The sequence below is a fragment of the Vipera ursinii genome (assembly GCF_947247035.1).
Source record: "Vipera ursinii genome assembly, chromosome: 7".
In the NCBI taxonomy this organism is placed as follows: Eukaryota; Metazoa; Chordata; class Lepidosauria; order Squamata; family Viperidae; genus Vipera; species Vipera ursinii.
In genome coordinates, this window is record NC_139521.1 from 3,935,925 (window position 1) to 3,958,725 (window position 22,801).

The 22,801-nt window shown below is 44.8% G+C and overlaps 1 protein-coding gene across 2 annotated transcripts; it reads left to right on the forward strand.

Annotated features, from left to right (window-relative positions):
• The first annotated feature begins 417 nt into the window (after positions 1–417).
• On the forward strand, positions 418–21,959 carry UGDH (UDP-glucose 6-dehydrogenase). Of its 2 annotated transcripts, XM_083367680.1 has the most exons (12): positions 418–572; positions 5,707–5,870; positions 8,463–8,564; positions 10,136–10,336; positions 10,423–10,620; positions 11,585–11,732; positions 13,304–13,398; positions 15,586–15,716; positions 17,523–17,656; positions 18,292–18,383; positions 18,468–18,578; positions 21,728–21,959. In XM_083367680.1, exons 2-12 carry the CDS (start codon positions 5,709–5,711, stop codon positions 21,836–21,838), a joined length of 1,485 nt encoding a protein of 494 aa, XP_083223806.1. In that variant the 5' UTR covers positions 418–572; positions 5,707–5,708; the 3' UTR covers positions 21,839–21,959. The 2 variants fall into 2 exon arrangements, with proteins under 2 accessions (XP_083223806.1, XP_083223807.1); XM_083367681.1 differs by lacking the exon at positions 418–572 and having other exon boundaries at positions 5,736–5,870; positions 8,467–8,564.
• The last annotated feature ends 842 nt before the right edge of the window (positions 21,960–22,801 follow it).

The following is a 22,801-nucleotide window of genomic DNA, read 5'->3' on the forward strand; positions in this document are numbered from 1 at the left end:
TCCTCTCCTCCGTTCCTCCCTTTTCCTCCTGCCCTCCCTCCCTTCCTTTCCTTCCTTCTCTCTCCTTCCTCCTCTACCCCCTCCCTCCCTTTTCTCTCCTTCCTCCCTTCCTCCCTTCCTCCTTCCCCCTCCTTCCTCCCGCCCTCCCTCCTTCTTCCCTCCCTTTCCCTCCCTTCCTTCTCCTTCCTTTCCTCCCTCCCTCCTTCCTCCCTTCCTTCTTCCCCCTCCTTCCTCCTCCTCCTCCCCGGGCCAAGCGGGAAGGGCCGCTCGGCATCCTCCGGCGGCGGAAGGGGAGGAGGCGCCCTCCCTGCCTCCCTCCCTCCCTCCTTCCCTGGCCGGCCTCTCCCGCCCGGCCGCTGCGAGGCCCAGCCCGGCCCCGCCGCCGCCGCCGCCTCCTCCTCCTCCCTCCCTGAAGGGGGCCGGGCGGGAGGGGAGGGGAGGCCGCCCCTCCCTCCCTCCCTCTCCCCCCCCCGAGGAAGGCGCCTCTTTAAAGGGGGCGGCGCTGCGGGGAGGCCCCACTTCGCCTCTGCCGCCCGCCCGGCTCCCCGCCCGAGTCCCGTCCCGTCCCGCAGGTACCTCCGCCCTCAAGGCCCGGGGGCTTCGGGGGGGAGGGAGGGGGGGACCGGCTGACTCTGGTGGGTGAGGGGGGGGCTTTTTCTTTCCTTCCATCTCTCTCTCTCTCTCTCTTTCCTCCCCCCCCTTTCCTTCCTTTATAAAACGTCCTATTTCCTCCATTTCTCTGGCTGAGCTTTCTTTCTTTCTTTCTTTCTTTCTTTCTTTCTTTCTTTCTTTCTTTCTTTCTTTCTTTCTTTCTTTCCTTTTCTTTCCTTCCTTCTTTCCTTTCTTCCTTCCGCACTCCCTCCATCTCTCTCTCTCTCTCTCTTTCCTCCCCCCCCCTTTCCTTCCTTTTAAAAAGGTCCCATTTCCTCCATTTCTCTGGCTGAGCTCTTTCTTTCTTTCTTTCTTTCTTTCTTTCTTTCTTTCTTTCTTTCTTTCTTTCTTTCTTTCCTTTTCTTCCCTTCCTTCTTTCCTTTCTTCCTTCCGCACTCCCTCCATCTCTCTCTCTCTCTCTCTTTCCTCCCCCCCCTTTCCTTCCTTTTAAAAAGGTCCCATTTCCTCCATTTCTCTGGCTGAGCTCTTTCTTTCTTTCTTTCTTTCTTTCTTTCTTTCTTTCTTTCTTTCTTTCTTTCTTTCTTTCCTTTTCTTCCCTTCCTTCTTTCCTTTCTTCCTTCCGCACTCCCTCCATCTCTCTCTCTCTCTCTCTTTCCTCCCCCCCCTTTCCTTCCTTTTAAAAAGGTCCCATTTCCTCCATTTCTCTGGCTGAGCTCTTTCTTTCTTTCTTTCTTTCTTTCTTTCTTTCTTTCTTTCTTTCTTTCTTTCTCTTCTTTCTTTCTTTCTTTCTTTTCCTTTCTTTTTTCTCTTCTTTCTTTCTTTCTTTCTTTCCTTTTCTTCCCTTCCTTCTTTCCTTTCTTCCCTCCTTCCTTCTGCACTCCCTCCATCTCTCTCTCTCTATTTCCTCCCCCCCTTCCTTTTTAAAACGTCCTATTTCCTCCATTTCTCTGGCTGAGGTCTTTCTTTCTTTCATTCTTTTCTTCCTTCCTTTTCTTCCTTCCTTTCTTTCTTTTCTTCCTTTTTCTTTCCTTTTCTTCCTTTCTCTTTCTTTCCTTTTCTTCCTTTCCCTTTTCTTTCCTTCTTTTCTTCCTTCCACACTCCCTCCATCTCTCTCTCTATTTCCTCCCCCTCCTTCCTTTTTAAAACGTCCTATTTCCTCCATTTCTCTGGCTGAGCTCTTTCTTTCTTTTCTTTCTTTCTTTCTTTCTTTCTTTCTTTCTTTCTTTCTTTCTTTCTTTCTTTCCTTTTCTTCCTTTCCCTTTTCTTCCCTTCCTTCCTTCCTTTCTTCCTTCTGCACTCCCTCCATCTCTCTATTTCCTCCCTCCCTTCCTTTTTAAAATGTTGCATTTCCTCCATTTCTCTGACTGAGGTCTTTCTTTCTTTCTTTCTTTCTTTCTTTCTTTCTTTCTTTCTTTCTTTCTTTCTTTCTTTCTTTCTTTCTTTCTTTCTTTCTTGCTTGCTTGCTTGCTTTCTTGCTTTCTTGCTTTCTTGCTTTCTTGCTTTCCCTCTTCCTCCCTCTTTAAGAACATGCTATTTCATCCATGCCTCCGGCTAAGGTGGGCCTCCTCCCTCCTCAGCCTCTTTTCCTATGATTTGGGGCAAGAGGTTGTAAGAAATGATGGGATGGCGGGAGATAGGGGATGCTTCCCATCCCGGACTTCATTCATTTGTTTGGGGAATTTCCCCAGCAAAAAAGTGAAGACTTAAAACTCAAAGATTGCCTGGAATGTTGTTCCCTAAAGCAGTTTGTTCTGGAGCTGCTTTGGTCCCCTGGCCAGCGATGGAAATGGGGGGGGGGAATCAGGCTTGCTTTGGGGGGGGGCTTTACAAAAATGGGATTCCCCCCTTTAAAAGACCTAATGGGTGAGCCGACTTATTCTGCATCCTTCGTTGATTCATTCCATCAAACCCCACCCCACCCCCCCATCTTTTTAATCTGGAATAATTATCCTCTCCTGGCTGTGCAATTGTAGAGTTCGGAAAGAATATTTAGCACGCAGCCTTTCTGCTTCCAAGAGGCTGTTTCAAAGTAAGCTGTAATTTCCCAGAGACGATTTTAAAGTCAGCCACATATTGTCCTCCTTAATTTTCAGCACTGCCTTAGTGTTACCATATTGTCTACTGTATCGTAGCATCAGTATACTACAGCCTTCCTAGTTGCTATCCCGATTTTTTTTCCTTTTAAGGGCAGCTGTTTTTTAATTCTCAGAAGAGAAGTCCCTTTATACGGTACTTCACTTAGGTTGAAATAAAGCTTTCTTTTATTAATGGAGACCTGTGGCTGGACTGAAATGAAAGACGTAAGTGAACGCCAAAGGAGAAATTTTTCTTGAGCCTGGATGTCTAGTTCCAGGGCAGTGAATATCTTATCTTCGTTGACCAAGATGTTATTGAGATCTCGTAGTTAAGTTCAAGATTTGGCACTCAGTCATCCACCCGCTATACTATTCTGCTTTATTTCAAAAAAAGTTATAAAGGAACATATTTATATTCTTACTTTAATAGGAGAGTTGCTTCGTTTCTTATCATATTTGGAAAGTTCCTACATCCTATTTGCCGTCAACCGATTAGGTGGCCTAAGGCAAACAAGGTCCTGGTAGCTTTTCTTTCTTCCTACCAAAAAATAAATAAATAGGGAATTATCCTGAAAGTGCTGTCTTCCCAGATGTTGTTAGAATTCCTACCAGTCTTAGCTATGGTAAGGATGAGCAGAAGTTGCAACCCAATAACATCTGGAGAACATTTCTCTCCTCTGCCTTACGAGGCAGGTCTGGAATGCTTTGAACCTTTTGGAGACGTGCCGATCAGTATTGTTAGATCTCTTGATTGCTGCAAAGAAAGAAAATAGTTCAGATCTTCTGGCTTCTGATTGACAAAGGCTGAGGATAAATGGCACTTTCAGTCACAAAGCCAGAGCTATTTGGTTGGAAAGTAGATAGACAGAATAGAAAATGCTGGATTAGGTCAGCCTTGCCAATTCCTGTATCCTAGGAAGTGGCTAAACAGCAGATAATAATAATAATAACAACAGCAGTGTGACTAATTTGGCCAAAAGGAAGTAGTTACATGACCTTCAGATCAGTTAAGCTGACGAGATTACCATGGTGTAATTATTTGAAATCCAGTGTGATCCGTAGTCAAACCCTTACTGACTGAATAGAGTTGAAAATTTAGAAAGTGTAGAGCAGGGGTCTTCAAACTTGGCCCTTTTATGATTTGTGGACTTCAACTCCCAGGATTCCTCAGCCAGGCATGCTGTCTGAGGAATTCTGGGAGTTGAAGTCCACAAGTCATAAAAGGGCCAAGTTTGAAGACCCCCGGTGTGGAGAGAAGAGCAACAAAGGTTAAAATCTGTGAAGAAATGTTGCAGGTGTTGGGTATGTCTAGTCTAATGAAGAGAAGGAGCAGAGCTGAACAGGATAGCAAGTCTTCCAACCTCTCAGGGCCTGCCCCAAAGAAGAGGGAGTCAAGCTGGTCTCCAAAGCGCCCGAAGGCAGGAGAAGAAGCAACAACAACGGATGAAAACTCATCAAGGAGAGAAGCAACCTGGAACTAAGGAGAAACTTCCTGACAGCGAGGAGAATCAATCCATCGCTTCCAGAAGTTGTGGCTGCTCCACCATTGGAGGTTTTTGAGAAGAGATTGGACAGCTGTTTCTCCAGAACTGAACTCGGGGCTGGACTTAGAAGACCTCCAAGGTCCCTTCCAACTCCGTTACTCTGCTCTGTTCTGAATAGCGAACAACGCCAGCTGAAATCTTTTGCCTTGGGAGCGTGGGTGAAATCCAGTGCAGTCAAGCCCTCCGTGTTTCACCCCCCCTTGAAGAAAACCTGAGAGACAGTTTGCCATTTGAAAGGATTAATCAACTACAGGAATGTGTAGTCCACAAAGGCCGACCAGTTTTGAAATCCTCCCAGATTCCGTTGCATCAATTGGGCAATCCCCCGCTCCTCCCTTCTCAGATGGCTTTCTTCCTTGTGTCTGCAAGAAAAAAAAAGAAAATTCTGGCCAGGGGGAAGGGAAGTCACCCTTTACAAACCGCTTCCCGAAAGTGGAGGGCTTTTAAGGAAGAAGTTTTACTCTGGAGCCCGCCACGTGGCAAGCGCCAATTTTTTATTTCTATTTTTTCAAACTTACGCTGCTCCTTACCAAGTCAATGAGAGCCTGTCTGATCTTCGTTTCTTTTTCTTTCTTTTTCTCTTTTTTTCTTCACGGTTTGTAATTCAGTGCAGACAATTTCTCACTTAGGAACATAAATGTTAGGCTCAGCTGTGAGCGTAACTCGAGGACTAACTGTCGCGTGAAAAATGGGGCTTTCTCGAGGTGTAGTCATTCAGTAATTGGCTTAGTTATTTTTTTAGGGCCTGGGTCTGTCTCCAACCTTGGCAACTACCCCGTGCTGGCTGGAGAATTCTGGGAGTTGAAGTCCACAAGTCTTAAAAGTGGCCAAGTTTGGAGGGCCAAGTTTGTTTTAGGGTAAGGGGTCCCCGACTTTTCTAGGCTGGCTGCCTGGTGGGAAAGACGGGAAGGCAGCTTTATGCACGCATGTGCACAAGCAAATGTAGCTGCGTGTGCGCATGCGTGCGAACGGGACCGTGAGCCTGCACGCTCTGCAAATGGGGCGGCTTGTGGCTCGGCTAGTGCTGGCTGAGGAATTCTGGGAGTTGAAGTTCACAAGTCATAAAAGGGCCGAGTTTGAAGACCCCTGGTCTTCTGCCCAAAGATATTTACTCATGTAGTAGTATTGCTGTATTGCTATTATCCTTCTCATCTTCTCATCTTTCCTACTACCTTCTCCTAGTGGCATCTTAACGATTTATCCCTTGCTGTTTGTATCGTGTGACGAATGATGGTGACTATGATTTATGATCTGTGACCTATCACTTTGGTACACTGAGAGCCTACACACCGGAGGCAAGTTCCTTCCAAAATTGGCTGAGGCAGGACTTGTAGTTGCTTCCAAACAGAAATCACGAATGCCAATTTAGGGACAAAACCCCATTTCCACGCATTTCCAAAGTGGCTTTCAACGTGGGCGGTTTTGAAACTCCGCCGAAGTGACCCTGTCCCAATTTATTTCCTAATTCTCACCAGTCATGCTTGAAATTAAGAAAATCTGCTGCATCGGAGCCGGTTACGTTGGTGGGCCAACATGCAGCGTCATCGCTCAGATGTGCCCCAAAATTCAGGTCACGGTGGTTGACGTCAACGAAGCTAGAATCGCCGCCTGGAATTCTGACACCCTTCCGATTTATGAGGTAAAGTTGCTCCCTCATGTTTTCCATCCGTACCTTTTTTGTGCCGGCTGTTTTTACGCTGGCTTTCGTGTGGCGGGATTTCTGCAAACGCTGCCGCTATTATCTTTTATGAAATCCGTTCTCACCGTTAATGGTTTTGATGTTCAGGATGGCAAACGGAAGGACCTCCGTCTGGCCGGCCTTTTGCACAGACGTTAGGGAAGTGACGAGGAAGTGAAATTTATTCTGTCGGGAGATCTGGTTTATTTTTATTTTTTTTCCCCCCCTTTGAAAGCCGGAGAACCCTCTGCTGAACCAATAAAGGAGAATATTCGTAGCTCAGGGTTGAAATGAACAGGTCCTTGGTGCTCTCTGAGCTGGGTTGCTTTCTTGCAGACGTTTCACGACCCAAATAGGTAACATCATCAGTGCTTGAAACGAATGTGGTTTTCGGACTGAAGGAAGAGAACTGTGGGTCCTTGGTGCCCCCTGAGCTTGGTGCTTTTCTTGGCGTTCGCTCAATGTGTGCTTACAGGTGGCTTGCCCTGTGCCCCACTCCTTACTAGCGCAGATGATGTTACCTGTCTGGGTCATGAAACATCTGCAAGAAAAAAACAAGCTCAGAGAGCACCGAGGACCCCACAGTTCTCCTCCTCCTCCTCCTCCTCTCTGCAAACCCTACTCCCTTCTGGCACTGTTGATGTTACCTAGTTAGGTAATGAAACGTCTGCAAGAAAACCACCAAGCTCAGAGAGCACCAAGGACACCACAGTCCTTTCCACCTCCTCCTCCTCCTCCTAATCATCATCATCATCATCATCATCATCATCTCTGCAAACTCATCTCCCTTCTAGCACTGATGATGTTACCTAGTTTGCGCAATGAAACCTCAACAAGAAACCAACCAAGCTCAGACAGGACCAAGGACACCACAGTTCTCCTCCTCCTCCTCCTCCTCCTCCTCCTCCTCCTCCTCCTCCTCCTCCCCTCCTCCTCATCTCTGCAAACTCTTCTCCCTTCTGGCACTGCTGATGTTACTATTTGGATAATGAAACGTCTGCAAGAAAACCTCTAAGCTCAGGTACCACCAAGAACCCCACAGTCCTTTCCTCCTCCTCCTCTTCCTCCTCCTCCTCCTCCTCCTCCTCCTCCTCCTCCTCCTCCTCGCTGCAAACTCTTCTCCCTTCTGGCACTGATGATGTTACCTATTTGGGTAATGAAACGTCTGCAAGAAAACCTCTAAGCTCAGATACCACCAAGAACCCCACAGTCCTTTCCTCCTCCTCCTCCTCTTCCTCCTCCTCCTCTTCCTCCTCCTCCTCCTCCTCGCTGCAAACTCTTCTCCCTTCTGGCACTGATGATGTTACCTATTTGGGTAATGAAACATCTGCAAGAAAACAACCCAGCTCAAAGAACACCAAGGACCCCAGAAGTCTCTGCTGGTCTACAGTGAAGGAAGGACGTTGCTTTTTTAAATTTTTATTTATGTATTTATGTATTTATTCAATTTCTACATCCGCCCATCTCACCGATGACTCTGGGTGGCTCATAATTCTACTACACTTTTATCAGGTAGCGCCCTCCATTTCTGTGGGGTGTTAGCCAAAAGGCAAGGAATCTTCTTCCATCATCCTGAGCCAGGTCAAACCTAAGCATTATTTAGCGAGGCATGTTTGAATCCTCTCTTAAGTCAGGTAGTCCTTGACTTACGATTGTTCATTTAGTGACCGTTCGGAGTTACAACGGCCCTGAAAAAAAATGACTTGTGACCGTTTTTCACACGACCGTTGCAGCATCCCACGTGGTCATGTTATCAAAACTCGGATGCTTGGCAACTGACTCATATTTATGACGGTTGCAGCATCCCGCGGCACCCGTGATCCCCTTTTGCGACCTTCCGACAGGCAAAGTCAACTGGGGGGGAAGCCAGATTCACTGTTACTAACTTAACAACTGCAAGTGATTCACTTAAGAACTTCGGCAGGAAAGGTCGTAAAATGGAGCGGACGTTCACTTAACGGCTGTCCTGCTTAGCGACAGAAATTTTGGGCTCCATTGCGGTGCTAAGCTGAGGACTGCTTGTCCTTATCTATAAGCATTGGGAAGAAGTCACAGTGATATGGGTCTGAAATAGTATATTTATTTATTTATTTATTTATTTTATTGTATTTATATACCGCCCTTTCCCTGAGGACTCAGGGCGGTTTACAGGGAGTTAAAAGACCAGCAATACAAAAGTTAAAAACCAATTTAAAAAAGATTAAACTAACCCTGTGCAATTAAAAAACCCCGATTAAAATAAATTACTGCCTAAGCAGGGGGTTGGAGTAGATGACCTCCAAGGTCCCTTGCAACATTATTATTATTATTATTATTATTATTATTATTATTATTATTATTATTATTATTATTATTATTATATCAAAATGACGTTGCCTGCATCGTGACATCGTTGTGCAGTGACACAGGTCAGTTACCAGTGTCACGTTGCGTGAAGAGGTCGTGGCACCTGTCACCCCCCTTCGTCCTGCTTTGTCCCTTTCAGCCGTGCTACTCTGGAACAAAACCTGTCTAAAATGCTTTATTTGCCGGTATTTTTTTTCTTCCCCCCAGCCAGGACTTAAAGAGGTGGTAGAATCATGTAGAGGGAACAATCTCTTTTTCTCCACCGACATTGATGATGCCATCAGGGAAGCTGATCTGGTGTTTATTTCTGTAAGTAATTCGTGTCGCTTTTACCTTTTTAAATTTCACTTGTGAAACGTTCGGATCAAGAGGGCAGTGGGAGAAAACCAGGAGGAGAGGCCCAGTTAATCACAAAAGGCCAGCCGTCAATGCTGCTAACCTCCGGATGTTTTTCCATTGACCTCAGATGGAAATGTAGCCATTTTTCTTCCTTTCGCTTTTAGAGTTAGATGATGCTGGTGTGTGTGTGTGTGTGAATGAGAATCCAGCTAGACATAACAACACTAAATTTAGCATGAGAATCAAGGTTACTGAGCCCAGCGCTGATAAAAGAATTGGTGAGCCCGGGCTTCAAGCTAATTGGGGAACGTGATTTATGACTGTTAATTGGAGGAGGGAATTGTGCTTTGCTACTAGGTGCCCAGCGGAGGGGGAAATTCAGTTTTTGGCTTCGATTATGTAAGTGCCGATATTCTGCTACTCGAATAAAAGATCCTTTAAGGTAAACAATAGCCTCGGAGTTCTTTTGAAGAGTTTCGTCTGTCGGAAGTGTGATACCAGCAATATTTTCACTCGGCTTCTAAAGTCATTCGACAAAGGAGTTGGGTTACAGAACAGCAGAAGGAAACAAACTTTTCTTTGGAGGGTCCCAGAACCACAGCTGGTTTAAAAAGCTGGATATTTGCAGAGTGCTACCAACAAATTAAACATTAAGCAAACCAAGATCATGGCATCCGGCCCTCTCAATTCCTGGCAAATGGATGGGGAAGAATTGGAGGTAGTGACAGATTTTATTTTCCTGGGCTCCAAGTTGCAGGCATATTATTTATCTAAAAGTCTTTGTAATGAAACGAAACATCGGCACTCACAGAGGGATGCAAGTGCCGGCATCTGAAATCTCCTGCCCCCCAAACCCATCGTAACACACACGCCATCCCTACTCTTATCTACACGTCATAAATCACATTATCCAATTAGTTTTACGCATGAGGTTTCTCCTCCCATTCTTTATGGGGTAGTCATTAGAAAATTCCCTCCCTTCAAGATTCAAAACGGAGCAGTTTAAACAAAAGGCTGTCTCTTAAATTGTCAGTGCAAAAACATGTCAAATGTTTGCAGCATTGACACCTGGCCCCTCTACTTGCACTCAGGCTGAGACACAGCTGTGCTGGGAGTCTTGAGTTGGAGAGTGACGAGATATCCAGGATGCTCGTAAACGCAGGGCAGAGGAATGCAATGGGGCGGCTCCAAAGGCAAAGGAGAAGGCATTAGGAAGGCCACGCCTTGGATGCATAATGAAAGGGGAGGTGTGGGAGGTGCCGGTTGCCAAAGACAACCGTTGGGGTTAAGTATCGAGTTGCGAGGAACTGTGTTTCTTTTTCCTCAAGTCTGTGAGTAATAAAAAGGGGGTTTGGGTTTGTCCTGCGGTTTCTGGCTGCTTGATTTGAAGAGGTTTTTTTTTCTCCTTGTGAACTTAACAAGGAGCTCGAGTAGGCAATGCATAGTTGAACCCGGTGATTCCCCGATGCTACTCAGCCAAGGCAATAACCGTTTTTTCTAAGACTTGTCTCCTTTTTTCAAAAACAACCCTTTTCACCCAGGTTAACACCCCAACCAAGACCTACGGGATGGGGAAAGGCCGGGCGGCAGACCTGAAATACATCGAAGCTTGTGCAAGGAGGATCGTGCAAAACTCCAACGGTTATAAAATTGTGACCGAGAAAAGCACCGTTCCCGTCCGGGCCGCCGAGAGCATCCGCCGCATATTCGACGCCAACACGAAACCGAATTTAAATCTGCAGGTAATATTACCCACGCTTGTGAACCGAAGGGGTGCGATCCCGGTTTGTGTGCCGGGAAAAATCCGTCTCTTTGTTCTCGGCCGCAGGTCTTATCCAACCCGGAATTCTTAGCGGAGGGCACGGCCGTGAATGACCTCAAGAATCCAGACCGTGTATTGATAGGGGGAGATGAGACGCCCGAGGGGCAGAAAGCTGTCCGTGCGTTGAGCGCCGTCTACGAGCAGTGGGTGCCCAGAGAGAAGATCCTGACCACAAATACATGGTCTTCGGAGCTGTCGAAACTGGTGGGTATCATCGTAAAAGGCAGAATGGTATATAGGGAGTCCTCAACTTAAATAGTGGAGTGAAGTGGAGTGGAATGGAATGGAATGGAATGGAATGGAATAGAATAGAATGTAGAATGTAGAATGTAGAATGTAGAATGTAGAATAAGAATAGAGTAGAATAGAATAGAATGTAGAATAAGAATATAATATAATAGAGTAGAGTAGAGAAGAATAGAATAGAACAGAACAGAATAGAATAGAATGTGGAACAGAACAGAATAGAATAAGAGAGAATGGAATGCAATGGAATGGAATAGAATAGAATAGAATAGAATAGAATAGAATAGAATAGAATAGAATAGAATAGAATAGAATAGAATAGAATAGAATAGAATAGAATAGAATAAATATAGAATGGAATGGAATAAAATAGAATAGGAATAGGAGATAGAAGAATAGAATAGAATAGGAATAGAAGATAGAAATAGAGGAATAGAATAATGGAATGTAGAATAGAATAGAATTAGAATTAGAATAGAATAGAACAAATATAGAATAGAATAGAATAGAATTAATAGAATAGAATAAATATAGACGAGACCAGAATAGAATAGAATAGAATAGAATAGAATAGAATAGAACAAATATAGAATAGAATAGAATAGAATTAATAGAATAGAATAAATATAGACGAGACCAGAATAGAATAGAATAGAATAGAATAAATATAGAATAGAATAGAATAGAATAGAATAGAATAGAATAGAATAGAATAGAATTAATAGAATAGAATAAATATAGACGAGACCAGAATAGAATAGAATAAATATAGAATAGAATAGAATAGAATAGAATAGAATAGAATAGAATAGAATAGAATAGGTCACTTTTATCATTTTTCTACAGTGCACCTTCATTGCCCGATTCCTGCCTTTCTGCCGAAATAACGCCGTGCTTTGCTCTCTCTCTGCTTCCACCCCAGGCAGCGAACGCTTTCCTTGCTCAGAGGATCTCCAGCATCAACTCCATCAGCGCTCTCTGCGAAGCCACGGGGGCCGATGTCGAAGAGGTGGCCAGAGCCATCGGGATGGACCAGAGGATTGGAAACAAATTCTTGAAAGCCAGTGTGGGTGAGTGCTGAAGAGACATGAATTTCTAGCCGTGAGAAACTCAAAGGTCGAAGGTATTGTTACCGAGTTTAGCTAAAATATTTCCCCTCCCCCCCCCAAAAAAAATCTATTTTAAGCCTGGCTTCTCTAATACAGGGGGTCCTTGACTTACGACCACATTTGAGCCCACGTTTCTTGTGGCTAAGCAACACAATTGTTAAGTGGTTTTTACCACGTTTTATGACTTGTCTTGCTACAATGATTAAAGGAATCTCTGCAGTCGTTAAGTTAATAACACTGTCCTTAATTGAATCCGGCTTCCCCGTTGACTTTGCCTGTCACAAGGTCGCCAAAGGGGATCAATCACATGACCCCGGGACACTCCCACCGTCATAAATATGAGTCGGTTGTTAAGTGGATCCGGCTTCCCCATTGGCTTGGCTTGTCACGAGGTTGCAAAAGGAGAATCCACCATCCCAGGACGCTGCCACCGTCATAACTATGAAGCCGCTGTCAAGCATTGTCATGTAAATCACGTGACCGGGGGGGGGAGGCTGCAACGGTCGTAAGTGCCAAAAATGGTCCTTCACAGTCACTAAGCGAATTCTAAGTCGGGGACTATCTGTACGAAAATGGGATACCATTAAGGACACTTAAGGAAGTCCGACGACTGCAGAGTAACTACAGGAAAGACATTCACACACACATACACCCCATTTCCTAAATCTATTAACCTCAGCTAGGTAAAAGTAAAGGTTCTCCCGCACATGCGTGCTAGTCGTTTCCAACTCTAGGGGCCGGTGCTCATCTCCGTTTCAAAGCCGAAGAGCCAGCGCTTGTCCAAGGACGTCTCCGGGGTCATGTGGCCGGCATGACTAGACGCCAAAGGCACACGGAACGCTGTTACCTTCCCACCGGAGTGGTCCCTATTTTTACGTGCTTTCGAACTGCTAGGTTGGCAGAAGCTGGGACGAGTAACAGGCGCTCACTCTGCTACGCGGCACTCGGGATTCAACCCACCAAACTGCCAACCTTCTGATCGACAAGTTCAGCATCCTAACCCACTGAGCCACCACGTCCCTTACTTAAGATAGATATAGAGATAGATAATATAGAGACAGACAGACAGACAGACAGATAGATAGATAGATAGATAGATAGGATAAGATATATATATAGATAGATAGATAGATATGATATAGATAGATATAAAGATAGATATTTATAGATAGATATAGAAAGATATATAGAGAGATAATATAGAGACAGATAGATAGATGATAGATAGGATAAGATATAGAGATAGAGATATAAGATAAGATAGATAAGATAAGATAAAATAGATAAGAAGCTGGGACGAGTAACAGGCGCTCACTGTTACACGGCACTCGAGATTCAACCCACCAAACTGCCGACCTTCTGATCGACAAGCTCGGCGTCCTAACCCACTGAGCCACCGCGTCCCATATAACCTCAGCTAGACAAGGGCAAAAGGCCGTGATAGGAAAAGGGGGGGCTTGGAAACAAATAACATCGTCCTTGAATCGGGATTCAATTCCTTTTTTTGTCCCCCCCCCACACACACTCCTTAGGTTTTGGTGGCAGCTGTTTCCAAAAGGACGTTCTGAACTTGGTTTACCTTTGCGAGGCTCTGAACTTACCTGAAGTGGCTCGCTACTGGCAACAGGTGAGAGAGAGAGAGAGGCGGGCTTTTTCGGAGGGAATTCAGTCCTAACGGAATGCGATGAACCGAATTTTGTTCCCCTTTTATCCCTGGACGTCTTGTGGTACATAGAGCAGAGGCCCCCAACCTTTTGGGCACTGAGGACCGGTTCCGTGGAGAGAGGTTTTTCCGCGGACCGGAGGTTGCGTGGGTTTGTGTGCTGCCTGCATCCCGCGGATGCGGCTTTCCTTCTTTGTGTGGACCGGTTGCTGGCATGCCGCAGCCCGGTACCAGTCCACGGACCAGGGGATTGGGGACCCCTGGTATAGATAATAGACGTGCAAGTCTCCATCATCTTAAGTGGTGTGCCAATTAGGTATCGGGGCCTATTTTGCGTAGTGATTTTGAGCGTCGACCTCTTAAACCCCCCCACCCTTAAAAAAAAGGCTGTCCCCGAGAATGATTTTTATTGGATATTTTATTGTTATTAAGCTACCTATAGCTGCTTCTCTAATATGTAGGTGTGTCTTCATTCCTAAACATGAAGGAAAATAAGCTGAAATTGTGTATGGTGAGACCCTTGGTGCTCTCTGAGCTGGGTTGTTTTTCTTGCGGACGTTTCATTACCCAACTAGGTAATGTCATCAGTGCTGTGTGGGAGTGTTTTTTTTAAAATTCCATTTATATCCCGCCCTTCTCCGAAGACTCAGGGCGGCTTACAAGCTTAGCAGTTGTTTGTGTGTGTGTGTAGAGATACAGGAACAGAAGCCAACCCCCCCTCCCTTCTAGCACAGATGACATTAACCTAGTTGGGTAATGAAACGTCTGCAAGAAAACAACCCAGCTCAGAGAGCACCGAGGACCTCGCAGTGAGAAAAAGGGATTGTGTTTGTTTGTGCGCACAGACATGTCCATTCAAGAATAGGTGTGTACGGCCCTGGATATACACATTTCATAAAATTTGGATCCAAGTGCAGCCCTTGCATATATTTGGTCGGAATCTGTACATTTATATATTTGCATGTTTATATATCTGAGCAGCATATATTTTCCCCAATCTTTGGGTTTTCATAAACCCAGAGGTGGGGGAAACAAAACTCAACTTCATTTGTTTACAAAGGAGGAGGTCTTAATAATAATAATAATAATAACAGCAACAACAACAACTGCGACGATATCTGTGATACCATCCAACATCCACATCTGCCTATCCCAGGTCCTTGGTAAGGACTCGATAGGTAGACGAAAATGCCAAATCCAGTCTGAACATCTGGCTGACTGTGCAATGATCAATAATAATAAATAATAATTAAATAACAACGAGTTAGAAGGGACCTTGGAGGTCATCTAGCCCAACCCCCTGCTCAGGCAGGAAACCCTATACCCGTGGTGGTGAACCTGTGACACGTGTGCCACAGGTGGCACGCAGAGCCCCCTCTGTGGGCACACGTGCCGTCACCCCAGTCCTAGGCCTTCAGCTGGGTTTTATAAAACCTTTTCGCTGCAGGCCTCCGCCGCCATGTGCAAAAAAAAAAAAGGTTCAATCAATCAATTTCAATTTGTTGTGGGGGGAAAAAAAGATCTCGCACAGTTGGAATTGATGGATTGAACTTTTTAGTCCCACCCAGTCTGCCGTTACCACTGCAGCCACGCCCACCCAATGGGCCACGCGCACCCAACTGGCCACACCCACCCAATGGGCCACGCCCACCCGGCACCCGATGATACATAAGTGGGTTTTGGGTTGCAGTTTGGGCACTCAGTCTCTAAAAGGTTCGCCATCACTGACCTAGTCTATACATACAACAGCTGGTTTTACTCGCCTAAGTAATAATAATAATAATAATATAAAGTTGGAAGGGACCTTGGAGGTCATCTAGTCCAACCCCCTGCTCAGGCAGGAAACCCTATACCATTTCAGGCAGATGGCTGTCCAGTCTCTTCTTAAAAACTTCCAGTGTTGGAGCATTTACCACTTCTGGAGGCAGGTTGTTCCACTGGTTAATTGTTCTAACTGTCAGGAAGTTTCTCCTTAGTTCTAGGTTGCTTCTCTCCTTGATGAGTTTCCATCCGTTGCTTCTTGTCCTGCCTTCAGGCGCTTTGGAGGATAGCTTGACTCCCTCTTCTTTGGGGCAGCCCCTGAGATAGTGGAACATTTGCTATATCTCTTTCTTCCCCTTTGTTTTTTTTTTCCCCAACCCATAATTGCAGGTGATTGACATGAATGACTATCAGCGAAGAAGATTTGCCTCCCGGATCATTGATAGCCTCTTCAACACTGTGACCGATAAGAAGATTGCGATTTTGGGATTTGCGTTTAAAAAGGACACAGGAGATACCAGGTAAAACCAGAGTTTGTCACCTCCGCGGACTTGATGCTAGTTGCCTTTGGCCTTCTGTTTGGGGTCCTGGGTTTAGCAGAGCATTCAGACCTATGCTGAAACAGGAAACCCTGGTTTATATTTTAAACTAAGGCAACTTCTCTTTGCCCCGGAGATTGAAGTAAGCAAGGTGCTTGGTTGTTGTTGTTTTTTTAATTCCTTTAAACTTTAGAAGTATTTATTTATTTTATTTTAATCCCATTTATATCCCGCCCTTCTCCGAAGACTCAGGGCGGCTTACAAGCTTAACAGTAGCCTTCATTCTATGTATATGCCTGCTTATTAGGGCTTTCACACACACCCCAAGCGGCATTATTACAAAGTCAGCTTAATTGCCCCCAACAATCTGGGTCCTCATTTTACCTACCTCGGAAGGATGGAAGGCTGAGTCAACCTTGAGCCTGGTGGGACTCGAACCTGCACTCATGGCAGGCAGCTGGTGTTACTTAAGGAGGCATTAGCCCACTGCTCCACCAAGGCTCTTGATTACAGGGTGATTACAGGGTGAGCAGGAAGTTATATATCCTGATTCTACTGCTGCAGTTTCATTTTATGTTTTACTACCAACAATTCCGCTTTGAATTCTAAATGTCTCATTTGCAAAACTACATTTATAGTTCCAGTGTGTTAAGATTAGATTAAAACTGTGACAGGTGAGAGAGACATGGATGGATGGATGGATGGATGATAGATAAAAATGGATACAGTTTTAATTGCGTATTCTCTGAACTTTCCTTCCTTCCTTCCTTCCTTCCTTCCTTCCTTCCTTCCTTCCTTCCTTCCTTCCTTCCTTCCTTTTTCTCTCCTTCCTTCCTCTTTAAAACATTCTGTTTCCTCCATTTCTCTGCTTGGGCTTTCTTTCTTTCTTTCTTTCTTTCTTTCTTTCTTTCTTTCTTTCTTTCTTCTTTCTTTCTTTCTATCTTTCTTTCTTTCTTTCTTCCTTCCTTCTTTCTTTCTTTCTTCTTTCTTTTTTTCTTTCTTTCTTTCTTTCTTTCTTTCTTTCTTTCTTTCTTTCTTCCTTCCTTCCTTCTTCTTTCTTTCTTTCTTTCTTTCTTTCTTTCTTTCTTTCTTTCTTTCTTTCTTGACACATGCCACAAAGTAGTACTCACTCACTCTTTCTTTCTCTTTCTTTCTTTCTCTTTCTTTCTTTCATGCCACATGTCACAAAGTAGTACTCTTTCTTTCTTTCTTTCTTTCTTTCTTTCTTTCTTTCTCTCTTTCTTTCTTTCTCTCTTTCTTTCTTTCTCTCTTTCTTTCTTTCTCTTTCTTTCTCTCTTTCTTTCTTTCTCTTTCTTTCTCTCTTTCTTTCTCTCTCTCTCTTTCTCTTTCTTTCTTTCTTTCTTTCTTTCTTTCGTGACACATGCCACAAAGTAGTACCCTTTCTCTTTCTTTCTTTCTTTCTTTCTTTCTTTCTTTCTTTCTTTCTTTCTTTCTTTCTTCTTCTTTCTTTCTTTCTTTCTTTCTTTCTTTCTTTCTTTCTTTCTTTCTTTCTTTCTTTCTTTCTTTCTTTCTTTCTTTCTTTCTTTCCGCATGCCACAAAGTAATACCTTTGCTTGGTAAAGCTGAAAGCCTCATTCATACGTTTGACAAACAGTCTTTTCATTCAGAGAGCTGTCATACAGGATATGCCTGGCTTGGAATATGCAAATAGCTCCGAGGTCTGCTGTTGACTTTTTGCATTCAGAAAGAAGCCTGGAATGCTTAAAATTTTTGGCACCCAGTTTTGCTTTCTGTCTATATTTCATTTCTGGTATTCATTTTTTTTAGAGAATCGTCCAGTATCTACATCAGCAAATACTTAATGGACGAAGGTGCCAAACTCCACATCTATGACCCCAAAGTGCTGAAAGATCAAATCATCCTCGACCTCTCTCACCCAGGTGTGTCAGAGGATGACCAAGGTGAGTAGGATTAGCTTTCTAAAAATGTTTCCAAGTCGGATAAAAGTTGGCAAGTCTGTACAGAGCGGGGGGGTGGGGGTGGGGTTGGACTAGAAGACCTTTAAGGTCCCTTCCAGCTCTGTTATTATTCTGTTTTTCTGTTAAGGGCTTCAACCTCTCCCCCTGAAACCCACTGTCAACGCTGCAAACACTGACATGTTTTTTGCCCTGACAATAGAAGAGGCTGCCTTTTTGTTTTAAACTGCTTCGCTTTGCATCTTGAAGGGAGGGAAATTTCAAACTGGCTCTTTTGAGAAGATAAGATTAGCCGCCGCTGTGCAGAACGGGAAGTGAAACTTCATATGTAAAACTAATTGGATGATGTGATTTATGACGTGTAGACAAGGGCGGGGAATTGTGTGTGTGTTACGATGGGTTTGGGGTGGGGGAGGAGATTTCATATTCTGGCATTCCCTCCACGAGGGCCGATGTTTCGTTTCGCTATTAAGACTTTTTAGATAAACAGTGCCTGCATTTTGTTCGAACTGTCTCGTGGGTCGGAACCATGACACCCACAAGTTTAAACGGGATGCTCTTTGGCCAATGGATGCTGAGGGTTTGGCGCCAACTTTCCCCTCTTTTTCTTCCCATTTTAGTCTCCCGACTGGTCACCATTAGCAAGGACCCCTACGAAGCCTGTGACGAGGCCCACGCTCTAGTCATTTGCACGGAGTGGGACATGTTTAAGGTAAATACACAGCGAGGCTCCACGTAAGAGTACCCCAACACAGCTCCTTCCCACCCTTGAAACCTTGTTGGGCGTCATTTGCAGGAGCTGGACTACGAGCGCATTCACAAGAGGATGCTGAAGCCGGCTTTTATCTTCGACGGCAGGAGAGTCCTTGACGATCTTCACAATAAGCTGCAAGTGATCGGGTTTCAGGTACGTTCTTCCATTCTTCTGCTCGCCAACCGTGCGTCGCGCTGCAAGGGACCCGTGGATTCTTTTTTGAGTCGCACGGATTTCGGAGACGAAACCCTACGGTAGCCTCACAGGCTGGGGTTGCACAACCAGTGAGGCATAAAGTGGGTGGCGAGTTCGTAATTCAGCGTGCTGTGTGAAAGCTGCCAGTACGTGGCCGTATTTGGCAGGGAAGTCTCCTGCAAACGTTAGGAAAGGCTGGGCAAGAAGCGACGTCAGCTTGCCGTTATCGTCTGTCTTTCCATCCTGCCAGCGGCAAGGAGCAGATACCGAGAAGGCTGATATGGATAAAGAGGATCTTGGTTGCTCAGGGTTGGACTGTTGAGGTCCTTGGTGCTCTCTGAGCTGGGTGGTTTTCTTGCAGACGTTTCACTACCCAACTAGGGAACAACATCAGTGCTGGAAGGGAGGGGGAAGGAGGAGGAGGAGGAAGAAGAAGAAAAAGAAGGAAGAAAAGAAAGAAAGAGAAAGAAAGAAAGAACTGTGGGGTCCTCAGTGGTTTCTGAGCTGGGTGGTTTTCTTGCAGACGTTTCACTACCCAACTAGAGAACATCATCAGTGCTAGAAGGGAGGGGGGAGGAGGAGGAGGAAGAAGAAGAAAAAGAAAGAAGAAAAAGAAGGAAGGAAGGAAGGAAGGAAGGAAGGAAAAAAGAGAAAAAGAAAGAAAGAAAAAACTGTGGGGTCCTTGGTGCTCTCCGAGCTGGGTGGTTTTCTTGCAGACGTTTCACTACCCAACTAGGGAACGTCATCAGTGCTAGAAGGGGATGGAGGAGGAAGAAGAAGAAAAAGAAGAAAGAAAAGAAAGAAAGAAAAAAGAGAGCAAGAAAAAGAAAGAAAGAAAGAAAAAGAAAGAAAGAAAGAAAGAAAGAAAGAAAGAAAGAAAGAAAGAAAGAAAGAAAGAAAGAAAGAAAGAAACTGTATACAGGCAGACCATGTGGAAAGGAAGGGAGGGAGGGAAATGAGAGAGAAAGGAAAGAGAAAGAAAGAAAGAAAGAAAGAAAGAAAGAAAGAAAGAAAGAAAGAAAGAAAGAAAGAAAAAAGAACTGTGGGGTCCTTGGTGCTCTCTGAGCTGGGTGGTTTTCTTGCAGACGTTTCACTACCCAACTAGGGAACGTCATCAGTGCTAGAAGAGGATGGAGGAGGAGGAAGAAAAAGAAAGAGAAAGAAAGAAAGAAAAAGAGAAAGAAAGAAAAAGAGAAAGAACTGTGGGGTCCTCGGTGCTCTCTCAGCTTGATTGTTTCCTTGCAGACTTTTCCTTCCCCAATTAGTAACATCAGTGCTAAAAAACCCCGCTCCCTTCTAGCACTGCTGATGTCCCCTAGTTGGGTGATGAAACGTCTGCAAAAAAACAAACAAAAAACCCACCAAGCTCAGAGGACATCAAAGACCCCGTAGACAAGCCTGACCTCCATCAGATCTTCCACTTCACAGCACTTGTTTATCTTGCCTTGAGAGACCCAGCCTGGCTTCACCTGGACACCTTTTGCAGCAAGTGGAAGGCCTGATGGGGATAAGGCTCCCGTCTCCTTATTACAGGAGGGAACAGCTTCTTCGGCTTCCTCTTCTGGTGTTTATTCCTCCTTGTCGAAAGCTTCACTCACCCCTCGCTTTTCAAGAAAGCTGCCTTTCAGAGTTGCCCCGTCAGGGTGCTAGGCCTCATGAAGGAGGGGAGCCAGGCTGGTTTTGTTCCGGCACAGGGATACGGGATCCAGAGAGAGGCAAATTTATTTATAGACATGTCCCATTTCTCTACTGGCCACTGCAAATCCAAAGGCAGAGATTTCCCGCCCTATTTAATGGATAGTCATCTATTTATACCACGTTACGTTGTTCGTCTTGGAAGTTTAAATCAGACTTTGTTTGGTAGGGGAGACTCTGGCGAAGATACGCTTTTTTTTCCATGAGTCAAGTCGAGGCATTAACGAAAGGATGTTGTTGTTAGCTGCGAAGTCGTGTCCGACCCATCGCGACCCTATGGACAACGTTCCTCCAGGCCTTCCTGTCCTCTATCATCTTCTGGAGTCCATTGAAGCTCACGCCTCCTGCTTCAGTGACTCCATCCAGCCACCTCATTCTCCGTCGTCCCCTTCTTCTCTTGCCCTCCATCTTTCCCAGCATGAGGCTCTTCTCCAGTGAGTCCTTCCTTCTCGTTAGGTGGCCAAAGTATTTTGAGTTTCAACTTCAGGATCTGGCCTTCTAAAGAGCAGTCAGGGTTGATCTCCTCTAGGACTGACCGGTTTGATCGCCTTGCAGTCCAAGGGACTCGCAGGAGTCTTCTCCAGCACCAGAGTTCAAAGGCCTCAATTCTTTGGCGCTCGGCCTTTCTTATGGTCCAGCTTTCACTGCCATACATTGCAACTGGGAAGACCATAACCTTGACTATACACACTTTTGTTGGCAGGGTGATGTCTCTGCTTTTTAGTGTGCTGTCTAGATTTGCCATGGCTTTCCTCCCCAGGAGCAAGCGTCTTTTAATTTCTTGGCTACAGTCCCCGTCTGCAGTGATCTTGGAGCCCAGGAAAATAAAATCTGTCACTACCTCCATTTCTTCTCCATCTATTTGCCAGGAATTGAGAGGGCCGGATGCCATGATCTTGGTTTTCTTAATGAAAGGATGGTTGAGGTTTATTTGCATAAAAAATAAAGCTTATTCCAGAGCAGGCCCCAAATAGGAAATTATTCATTCTGCTTTCTCTTCAGTTGTTGATACGTTGACCGTCGCTTTCGCCTTAGAAGCTAAGCATAGCACGCATTTCGTACTGCGATTTAAAAAAGAGAGTTGGAAATTTAGAAATTCCCTCCACGTATGGAATTGCTCTGATTTTAAGTACGCCATGTCAAGGTCTGACTTACGGTTTCTAAATGCCAGAAAAAGAGAAAATGGCTGCAATTTTCACCAGCTGTCAGCGCGGGAACATCCGATGTTTACAGCGTTGACACCAACATTTGCGCAAAGCTGTTAACTGTCCTTCCCCCCCCCCCCCCCCGCTCTGGGTGGCCTTAGAAAAAAAAGGGGACAGGATTTCATTGTTTTTTCCCCAAAAAATGGGAAGTTCAGCTTAGGATATGCTTTGCCAGCTGACTTGTGTGTCATTTTCCTTTTGCTTCAGGTTGAGACAATCGGAAAGAAAATATCAGCCAGAAGAATTCCCTTCGCTTCGTCCGGTGACATTCCGAAATTCAGTTTGCAGGACCCTCCTCTGAAAAAGCCGAGAGTATAGGCTTCGTCGGTACATGAAAATTGGAATAAGAAGGAAAATAGGAGAGAACAATAGGCATCTTGGAGCCTCAGTAAAGCATTTCAAAAGGATTTTATTTCAATAGGTTTTAAATATCTCCCCGCTGAAATCCCACTTAACCATGCTCGAGGTCTGGCTAAACGGAGTTTAGCATTATTATTATTTTTTTGCATAAGGAAAAGGATTTTATACGAACCAATCATGGCACAGCGCCGTTGCGCATGGGACGTTTTCAGCCAGATTCTGTTTTAATAACGTCTATTTTTCTAATATTGTACCTTCTACCAACGAGGCGTTAATTACACAGCCGTCGTCTTCTTAATATTTTTTTTAATCGGAACAACCCCATCGGCTTCGAACTTCACGATTAGGTTTTTGCAAGATTCACGAACTTAAGTTTTATGTCTTGGGGTTGAAAGCAGAAGAAAGTAAAGAGGTTTCCGATTGAATGGATAGCCATCTATTTATACCATGTGACATTGTTCGGGTTGGAAGTTTAAATTAGACTTTGTCAGGTAGGGCAGACTCCGGCGAAGATATATTTTTTTCCACGAGTGAAGCCGAGGCATTAATGAAATGATGGTTGAGGTTATTTGCATAAAAATAATGCTTATTCCAGGGAAGGGCCCAAATAGGAAATTATTCATTCTGCTTTCTCTTCAGTGGCTGATACGTTGACCATCACTTCCAGAGATTTCTACGGAAGCCCGCCTTAGAAGCTAAGCAAAGCACGCATTTCGTACTGTGATTAAAAACACAGCTGGAAATGTGTAATTCCCTCCACGTATGGAATTGACCTGATTTTAGTACACTATATTAAGTTCTGACTTACTGTAACCGTGGTTTACTGAATAAATCAAAGTTGGTTGGATTTGTACAATACCACAAGCCAACACCAAGCAAGCAAAAAATATGGTTTTAAGCATGCTGCCTGAACTGGGACAC

Excerpts from the sequence above, each read along its gene's own strand:
- UGDH (XM_083367680.1), top strand. The coding sequence starts at position 5,709 with ATGCTTGAAATTAAGAAAATCTGCTGCATCGGAGCCGGTTACGTTGGT. Across the intron at positions 10,337-10,422 it reads AACCGAATTTAAATCTGCAG|GTCTTATCCAACCCGGAATT; the intron begins GTAATATTACCC and ends TCTCGGCCGCAG. Across the intron at positions 10,621-11,584 it reads CTTCGGAGCTGTCGAAACTG|GCAGCGAACGCTTTCCTTGC; the intron begins GTGGGTATCATC and ends CTTCCACCCCAG.